The 10,472-nt window shown below is 41.4% G+C and overlaps 1 protein-coding gene across 1 annotated transcript; it reads right to left on the minus strand.

The window, feature by feature from the left end:
• Nucleotides 1-4,099: 4,099 nt before the first annotated feature.
• LOC119316263 (nucleoid-associated protein At4g30620, chloroplastic-like) lies at nucleotides 4,100-9,875 on the minus strand. The gene is made up of 7 exons (XM_037590570.1): nucleotides 9,686-9,875; nucleotides 8,726-8,865; nucleotides 5,765-5,874; nucleotides 5,641-5,680; nucleotides 4,763-4,834; nucleotides 4,571-4,627; nucleotides 4,100-4,484 (listed from the first exon to the last, which is right to left on the minus strand). The coding sequence occupies exons 1-7, from the start codon at nucleotides 9,756-9,758 to the stop codon at nucleotides 4,410-4,412; spliced, it is 567 nt and encodes a 188-aa protein (XP_037446467.1). The 5' UTR covers nucleotides 9,759-9,875; the 3' UTR covers nucleotides 4,100-4,409.
• Nucleotides 9,876-10,472: the final 597 nt, after the last annotated feature.

Raw genomic sequence — 10,472 nt, forward strand, 5'->3', positions numbered from 1 at the left:
ACCACCTAATGGTTGCCGCCAAGCAGCCCTACAAGGACGACAATCCATGCCAGAAGCGCATCCATCATGAGGCCGAGACGATCGCGATCACGCTGCCTCGAGAGCGGGTGTCAGTGCTGCGGAAAAGCAAGGAATTTGAAGGAGTCAGACGTCTGCCTCAGAAAGACCTTCTCAATCACCATTTTGTTTAATACCTTCACCCTAGCTGTCACGCTTACTAGATGGCGAGTTGGCATCCATTTGATGACGCGGACATCACATATGATGCAATGTTTGACAATATGTGTTAGATGTGTCCCTATTTGTTATTATTCCTTATAATTTTGCGTAGGTCCATAAGTTGGGTTATGTCGCCCGAACATGCCTTGACATGTCGCCAGATCAACGTGACATGTCAGTGGCCACACCGACCTGACATGCCGCTGGATCTTTCAAGGTGGGGATGAGATTTCAGGTTTGGTACAGATTAAAATTTTGATGGTTAAATCTCTAATTCAATGTGTCACAAAAGATCAAGTCCAGCTAAAACTGTCCTACTGCAACAAAAATGTATCTCAAACGAAGTAAAAACTAGCCCAACAATTTTATGAAAATAATAAACATTGAGGAGTGATTGTACCCATTGTCCCTAAAGTTGGAAATTTTACACTTTTTCATATATAAATATATAAGTAAATATAATGGAAAATATTGGTCGTTAATATCAACCGGTTGAAGGTAACCTTTATATAGTGCAATGGTGATAATGGCTGGGCCCACAGGCACAGATATGGTATAACTGAAGATGCTGCTTGGAGCAAGCAACAATTGCGAGTGGTGAGCTGCTGTGAGTTGTCGGGTGCTGGTCTCTTGTCTGCTCGAGTGTTTTCTGACCATTGCGTGCTACGCATGCAGATCGATGCAGCAACCGGTCAGTTGAGGCTCCACGAGCTCTGCTTCTTCACATGTATGGTCTTGCTGTTTTTGCTGTTTATGGAGCACCTTTTCCCTGTTCTCTGCCTAAATGTTCAGATCGGAATGCATGCTTGACCTGTCTTTCCGAGGCAACCATCAGATTCCAAATTTTGCAAATTGATGGTATAAAGCTTATTGGGAATTTTGTGTGGGTAATGTATTGCAAATTGATGGTATAAAGCTTTTGCAAATTAACCTGTCTTGACATGTTAAACCAGGGTTTTTTAAACCCGCATTTCATATAGTTATGCTGCCGAAATTTCTATTTGAAAACGGTTTAGCCTGTCAGTTTGTAGGAATTATCACTACTAAAAATTGTGCGTCGCGGCCATATTTTTTATATGTTGTTCAAGCTACCATTTTTTAACAGCCCACTGAATTTACTCTATTTCTATACATGCTAAATGTTCTAGTAATAACCAACACACCAGATTCCCGAAGGGCACAAATGCCAAGCCCACAAATCTCCAAAATTTAATCATGCCTAGGCAATCCATTAGGTCATCAAACTCCATCTAGTTTATGTTCGCCATGACTAAATCAAAGCTAGTATGGAACAAAAAACACAAAATCATTGCACACAACCGCAACAACACCTGAGGTGACATGCATATGTTACAGGAATGCTTATTCTAGTACTAGTGTTGACATTTGCTGACTCACCAGATCCAAATCATGGCCATTAATCAATCAATGGAAGCAGAAGAACTCTCCTGGAATCTACTTGAAGCATTAGCTTAATCGATTGGGGCTAACAGACTCCTAATTAAGGCTGCTCGTGGAAAGCTCAGCCCCAATTGATCAGGATAAGAGAACACATCAACTTTTCAGATGGCACTGTCGATCTGAACAAGGGGAGAAATTTCGGCACCAAATCCTGTGTTTAGCCTAGCTGCTATGTATTTGAGTAGTACTACTAATTAAAGGCATGACATATAAATGCATGATTTCATCGTTGTCAGGCAGGCTAATGTGATCATGCATGCTGACACCATTTGCATTTTAATATCTCGATGTTCTGTACTTAGCCTCGGATGCTACTATAATTGCAAGCTTAATTACTCCGTTATCATGTACACTTACTTATTAACTAAAAAATAGATGTTTTGTTTCTAGATAAAGGTGCGATAATTTCAAGATTTTGTTTGCTACACAGGAAAAGGATTTTGCAGTCTGTCCTTGTAGCAGAGTTACACACAATATAATCCTGAGGAAAGGAAATTATATATGCTCCTGTGCGTGTGTGTGGATTATTGCTCGCTTAGAATGATCAAATACTAGAACAAAAAAGATGGTTTATATAAATCTTGGAATGTATGCTTTAATGATATGTGGCTTTAATTTCTATCAAACTACCAACATCATGAAGTCATCTTAGCGCCTAGCTAGGCTTACAGATATCAAAATCATTAGCCCATTAACGAAATAAATGGAGTGATGTGGGAAGAAAGTATGTGAGGTGCCAAGTATTTAGACTCATCAAGTCTCAATCTGTCTACCTTTAATATTGCTAGTACTGATTGGATTTATTTGTTTCATCTGTACGACACAATAGCTTTTGTTAGGTTTAACTCGATATCTGGAAATAAAGTTTCCCACCTTTATGCTGCGAGCACAAAAAAAATAAAAATAAAGTATATAAGGATGTGCTAGGTGGCAGTGTTTGCTTAACTCAGTGCTACTAGCTGAGTGCTCTTGCTTTGCTATAAAAAGAACAGTAAATAAATTCAGTAAGAGAAAAACAAATTGACCAAGAACGATAACAACAACAGATGGTAAGAAACATAGTCGAGTTCATAATCGCTAAAAATAATATGGCGAAGATCAGGGAGATATCATCCCATTTTCTCAACAATTGTTTTGTGAGACAAACCATCACCATCAACTCCAATACTTATATTAGTAAGGATCTCCCGGGCCTATCAAAATTAGAAACGTGTCCAGTTCAAACACAGGGCTTTATAGATGAGCCAACATTCTCCTTTCACATCACTGCCATAAATCCTAATTAAGCTCACAAGAATACAAGTAAACATAGGCTTAAGGCTATCTCAAAAGACGCCAAAAGAGAATCATCCCTTCCATTGGACGAGCAGGGTATCCTCTCACTTCGGAATCTTTAGGGGTTTAAAGCCTACGGAGAGGAACTTGGATTTAAAATAACTCGAGGATTTTAGAGTAGTGATGCTAGGATTAAAAGGGTTCTGGCATAGGGGATGTAGATGGCGAAGAATGTCATTTTGGCAAAGTGGATTCGGTGGAAAGGGGAATGCTAGATCTTATTTGCTTTCTCGTTTACCATTTGACAGTGAGTACAACACTGGTATGTAGATTTTCTTTGCTTTTCTCTTGGCATGTGGCGCAAGCGACATGTAAGGTCCTTGTCCAACGTAATCAATACTATTTCACAGGGAATATTGCGTATCAATATTACTAGTCTACTAACACTATTATAATCATAACATAATTCTTATTCCCTGAAAATCAGAAGTTGAATAATGTCACACTACTTTGATTCCATTCATTGTTAATCAGTGCCATGGTTAATCAGAGATGTACTTTGATTCCATTCATTCATCGTTCTTGACATTTTGTTCATCGTACGGTGCTGTAAAAAAATATTTTTGCTGGCCTAGCCGACTGAGAGAGAGATCAAAGAATTCATACGGCGCAAAAACCATTTCTTCCATGAAATACACAACATTTCTTCCATGAAATACAAGTTGATGGGTCTCACGCCTTAGGGCCAAATGGCCAAAGACTATGACTTCGTCAGGAAACTAGCACGCAGATGCTTAATTGGACCATACACATCACATGGAGACGTATGGTTGGCATTTATGAAATAGCATTCACAATATGACCTGCCTGCAGACTAGGCTGATCACGCTAGGGTCTCTGACTTTTGTATTCTACCATGAGGATGTATAATATTTTAGACTGGATACTCAAAAACATATATGTACAGTACACTGCCTCTGATCGACGTGTCCATCATGATGATGCAGAGGCCTGGGTCTTCCCCCTTTTCAGGAAAAAGATGTAGACTGCCTCAAAAAGTATTTTGCAACATCATAACAGTATATATTTTTTCAAGATATATTAGACCATAGGTTTAAGCCGTGTTTTAAGGACAATGTCGATATCCAAAACCAAAGAGTACTCTATTCGCAACATAAACATATTTCACTCTGCAGTTATTAGTTTACAAATGTTCTCCAGGCTGCCGGTCTACTAGCACAAAAGCAACATCTGTTTGGTGTAAAACAACACATTAGAACTAATGCTGTAACTATGATGTGCAAATGAGCAAGGAAACAGGTGTCCACAGTTACAGCTCGTGCACAGCTAACCGATGCTGCAGAGGGGTTTAACCATGACTCGACACAGCTAGAATACAAAATTGAGAGACGCTTCTTTCATTATTGGAAAGCATTCAAGTACCAGGCCTTTTATCACTTGAGACCGTCGCCGAGCCCTGCAGGCATCCCTATGCTCTGCGCTAGATCAGCCATCCTTTCCTTCATGGCCTGCAGGTCATTAGATTGGAATTGTGTTAGTTTATGAGAACGATTCACATTTTGGTGCACTGAAGCACAAGCAGCAGGATTCACACCTGAACGCTCCTCTGGTGTGCATCCTTGTAGGCTTCATTGACCAGCTCGGAGACTTTCTGGAAGTAAAGAAAGGGTATAACGCATTATAGCTTGGTAGTTATCACATTAACTCTGCTGATACAAACAATTATGTGAGCATGAATTTGCAGGGAATCTTCCAAGAATAATAAAACTAAGTACATAATGCATACTTCAGCGCCCAACTCCATTGCAGCTTCCGTTATTTCAACATTTATAGGTTGTTGGTTCCCAGATAGTGTAACCTGTTTAACAGATCAGGTCAGATATGATCTGTAACTCTGTATAAGAATTATAAGTAGTACATCCAAATCATAGAAAAACACAATAGTAATGAAAACCAGGGTAGTCTGCTAAACATATAAGCAACATACAAGTCCTGGCAAACTTGCACAAATGTATGGTTCTACAGGGTATAGCACAAGAACTCACAAGTATGGTGTTAAAATATAAAATGTTCCTACACTGTGATTACATTATTTTGGTGAATTCAGAAGCTAAACATCATTAATATACTTCTTTTCGTATGAATAGTGGGTTGTAAAGTGCATTTCATTTTTGCAACAGCCTTCCATGACCATGGTAACTGTTGAATTTACTCTTGCCTTCCTGCCCACAGCTTTGACAGTGCTCTATGCCATAGATAACCAAAACAACAAAAGTGTTTTAACTAGTTGTGGTCATGTGGAAGATTGCATGGTCTTTTACTAGAATGTTACCTAAAGCAAAGCTAATAAAGGATGCTACCTAATGGAAAGCTAAGAGAGATATCAGGTCAACTTAATCAAGTTCTTGTAAAGATACCACAAGCTGCAGGTCCTACCTCAAAAAATAATGGAACGCATCAGTTTAACAGTAGAAAGTTGCATCTCAAATAATAAGCTATGATACTTAATGCCTGTTACGGCATGTTTTTCAGACTTTCAGTAATGCGAGGATAATAATCATTTGGCACAGGTCGACATTAAGTTCGAAACACAAGAATGCACACAGCCAGCAAGATTGCAGTTAAGGAGAATATGATTTAACTCTTTACAAATTCCAAACATACCTTGATTAGTTCGCCTTCACAATAACCCTCAATCTCAGTCCTAAAAGAAACAGATGGGGAGGAAGTCACACATGCAGTACATTGGAAGAGCATACAAAAAATAACTCAAATACCGAAAGCTTACGCTGCAAGCTCCTTTTGCACCCGCACAGCCTCCACTTGGACAACCATTTGGGCCTTCTTCACAGTTTCATAAAGGTTTTGCATATTTCCAATGTTTCCAAAGATTCCTCCCTGTGAGTGCAGAACAAAATGGGAGCACCATAAGATGGTTTCATAAACGCCTACTGCACATTGGGCATATGCATCAAATTAAAGAAACAGAAGTAGTTTGAGCGATGCAGACAAGAATTGAAAAAAGACATATACAATGTTTGCAAAAAGAATTATGTACGAGCAGCTTAAATTTCGACATGGTGATTTAACTAGGACGTAATCCAAACAAAGTAAAAGATATTCACTCAGATACTGATACAAACTGATAAAAATATTATACTGGTACTTCATAGTGTATCCGTATTCAGATTTTGAAGTGTGCCAAAATGCAATCTCGGCTCTTGATTAGTCTCAATCTAATGTTCTAGAAAGCTGGGAGTCACAGCTACAGTAGGCCACCACTGTCTCTACATGGAGTTTAAGGTCTCAACGGACTTTGCAAGGAGAATAACTTCTGTAATAGGAATTAAGTAAATCGCCCATCTCCACAACCTGGATAGGAGTGCAGCCAACATAGAGAAGTACAAGGTGGCAAAGAAGACCACTGAGCAAGATGTGAGTGAAGCAAGGGGTCGGGCGCATAAGGACCTCTACCAGCGTTTAAACACGAAGGAAGGCGAAAGGGGCATCTATAAGATGGCCAAGATCCGAGAGAGGAAGACGAGGGATGTCAACCAAGTCAAGTGCGTCAAGGATGGAGCAGATCGGCTTCTGGTGAGAGTACTTGGACAAGCTGTTCGATGGAGAGAATGAGAGCTCTACCATTGAGTTGGACTGGTAGGATCAAGTACTCTACCAGGTCTAGGGCGTAGGTGGTAAGGGAAGGATGGAGGGAGACGTGGCGAGGATCGGGCGCGCCGGCGGCAGGGCGCCGTCGCGGCTAGGAGAAGGGCGGCGGTTAGGGCTGTTGGCGGCTAGGGTTCCGGCTCCTCAGGGAGCCGGGCAATAGGAGATAATATTCTTCTTATTGCTTGCCTTCAAAAAGAGTCTTACAACCTATATTTATATCCTAGATAACTTGTAGAAGAATCCACCTAAGATAACTTGCCTAATCTGAAAATAAAAACTAAGATAACTTGCGGGCCTAAGCCGGCCGGCCATAACATGGACGACTCCTTTCATGATACGAACAGACGTTTTATGCGACGACAAGAGCCCGGGGTCGGGAGGCTTCAAAAAGGATGAAAGGAGGCAAGGCGATGGGCCCGGATTGTATCACCATTGAGGTGTGGAGAGGCCTTGGAGACATAGTGATAGTATGGCTAACTAAGCTTTTCAACCTCATTTTTTGGTCAAACAAGATGCCGGAAGAATGGAGGCAGATTATATTAGTACCAATCTTCAAGAACAAGGGGGATGTTCAAAGTTGTACTTACCGTGGAATTAATCCATACAATGAAGCTATGGGAGAGAGAGCACCACTTCAGAAGAATGACAAGTGTGACCAAAAATCAGTTTGGTTTCATGCCTGGGAGGTCGACCATGGAAGCCATCTTCTTGTTACGACAACTTATGGAGAGATACAGGGAGCAAAAGAAGGACCTGCTTATGGTGTTCATTGACTTGGAGAAGGCCTACGATAAGATATCACAGAATGTCATGTGGTGGGCCACGGAGAAACACAAAGCCAAGTACATTACCCTCATCAAGAACATAATATTGTGACAAGTGTTCGAACAAGTGAGGGTGACACTGATGACTTTCCAATTAAAATAGGACTACACCAAGGATCGGCTTTGAGCCCTTATCTTTTGCTTTGGTGATGGATGAGGTCATAAGGGATATGCAAGGAGGTATCCCATGGTGTATGCTCTTTGCAGATGATGTGGTGCTAATCGACGATAGTCGGATTGGGGTTAATAGGAAGTCAAAGCTGTGGAGACAAAGTTTAGAATCGATAGGTTTTAGGCTTAGCAGAACTAACACTGAGTACATGAGGTGCGGTTTCAGTACTACTAGGCACAAGGAGGAAGTTAGCCTTGATGGGCAGGTGGTACCTCAGAAGGACACCTTTCGATATTTGGGGTCAATGTTGCAGAAGTATGGTGATACCGATGAAGATGTTAGCCATCGAATCAAAGCTCGATGGAAAAAATGGCAGCAAGCTACTGGTGTTCTCTGTGACAAGAGAGTGACACAAAAGCTAAAAGGCGGGTTCTACAGGACGGAGATTCGACCTGCGATGTTGTATGGAGCTGAATGTTGGCCAACTAAAAGGCGACATGTCCAACAGCTAGGTGTAGCAGAGATGCGCATGTTCAGATGGATATATGACCACACAAGAAAGGATTGGGTCTGGAATGATTATATACGTGGAGTTGGGGTGGCACCGATTGAAGAGAAGCTTGTCCAACATCGTCTGAGATGGTTTGGGCATATACAGCGCAGGCCTCCAGAAGCGCCAGTGCATAGCGTCCGGCGTGCCGATAATGTTAAGAGAGGTCGGGGTAGAGCAAACTTGACATGGAAGGAGTCCATAAAGAGAGATCCAAAGAACTGAAATATCACCAAAGATTTAGCCATGGACAAGGGAGAATGGAGGTTAGCTATCCACGTGCCAGAACCATGACTTGGTTTTGATATCTTATGGGTTTCAACTCTAGCCTACCCAACTTGTTCGGGACTGAAAGGCTTTATTGTTGTTGCCCATCTCCACGACACAATCACATGACATTATGTTGAGCATAACTCGCTTAGTCTAAATCAAATTGATCAGTGCACAGCTTTGCATTGATTCAGGTCTACATCAGGCACCAAACTTGCAGCTGGTTTCATTTGAACAGGAATGATTGAAGATATTATATAGCTATTGGGACCACTGCAGCACAACAATTGTAAGCAAAAGAGTAAAGGCATGTAACTTGCTTACCTTTGATGGTGCCTCGTCACCATTCTCATCTTTCTCCTTCTTTCCTCCAAATAAACTGTATACCCGGAACGATCTATTATTAGCTCTTTTCCAAGTGGAACATGGCAAACAGAATGCGCCTTGTACATTTATGCTAGTACCTGAAGAACAAATCAGATTTTACTCCAATAAGTTATCAAAGTACACATTGCACTCTGCATGTGACTCCATTTATAGAATTTCATTGAACAAAGAACAAAAATCATAACAGTTGGCACTTGGCAAAATGAAACTTTTGAATTTAAATGTCAGAATGCTATCCACAATGACCAAGTGAAACAAATCTGCACCCGAGATATAAAAGAAAATAAAAAAATCTCCCAGGCCTCTCGGCCATTGAAACATCCTTCTAAACTATATCACCACATCTCATTCTGTTCTGGATAGATGAGGGGAAAGTTGAACTGTGGAAGGGTCTTAATTAACAGATATAGAAAGCAATGAAATCACCCAACGCAAATCTGCATTTTTACCTCATACAATCTACACTCCGCTAGATGGAAATTCATCAGAAAATTTTCCCTGACTTTGCATCTCCCAGAAACCAAACTTCAGACGTTTGCAGTAACATAAAGAGACCATACTGTATTTATCATTTAAATGGAGCTTGGAGGAAAAGGAAAAATTATACCACTCGGCTTAACCATAATTGAATGTCCGGAGCCACAACCCAGCACTAATTGCAGGCGCACTATTTTTATTTATTTTTTATTTAGGTCAGCAGACGCACTAATTGGAGCCACCCGACAACCGAACGCCAATGGTGGGCTGGCGGGGCCGGGGGCGGCCGGCGAAGATGTCTACGATCGATTTATGTTACGGGGAAGGTAGATTCGGGGAATAGTACGCGTCAGAACGGCCAGGTCGCCGCCGGCTGCCAGTGGTGCCAACGCCGTAGAGAGGGGGGAGGTGTGGACTTACGAGCTGGTCTGGAGGGGAGCGGCGAGAAGGAGGACTTGAAGGCCACCGGGGAGAGAGCAGTGGAGGAAGCCATCGCGGGGAGTGAGACGAGGGCTCGCTCGCTCCAGGGGAGAGACGGTGGAGAAGAAGGGGTAAACCAGCTTGATTTTCGTGATAGAAGATATTGTTGACGACGGGGAAAAACAGGAGAGAGAACTGGAAGAGGAAATGGATATGTTTTTCTTTTCGACACTCATAACTGGCGAACGTTCGTCAGGGAGGATGGAATATGCGGGCGTTTTAGTTGGCATTTTTGGTTGTGATAAAATGACAGTTTCTTTACAGTGATATGACAGTTTTTTTAAAGAAGGCATTTTTTTGTTTTCAAACTGCCCTTGTTTGATTTTTCTTCGCAGCTAAAATTGCCATCAAATGGCGTTCGCCTGCCACCTTTCTCCCAGCGAACGTTAGCTGGGTAACATTGTCGTTTCTTTTCAGGGAGTTAAAAGAGAGTTGGCCGGTTAATAATAAAATTTGGTCCAAAATCGACATAAGCGAGGCATACATGAACCGGTCTTGAGGTTGCGCCCCGGAATAATCTATGACTCTCATCATCACCCTACCATACGAGCCGAACCGTCACGCCGACTTACAAATCACATGAAGACTGTTGAAAATATGTTCTAAAGACAATAATAAAGTTATTGTTATCACATTTCCCTTGTTCTTGACAAGTGTTTATTCTCCATGTTATAATTGTATTAACCGGAAACTCAAATATATATGTGGATGCATAAACAAACATCGT

The sequence above is a fragment of the Triticum dicoccoides genome, chromosome 6A (assembly GCF_002162155.2).
Source record: "Triticum dicoccoides isolate Atlit2015 ecotype Zavitan chromosome 6A, WEW_v2.0, whole genome shotgun sequence".
Lineage (NCBI taxonomy): Eukaryota > Viridiplantae > Streptophyta > Magnoliopsida > Poales > Poaceae > Triticum > Triticum dicoccoides.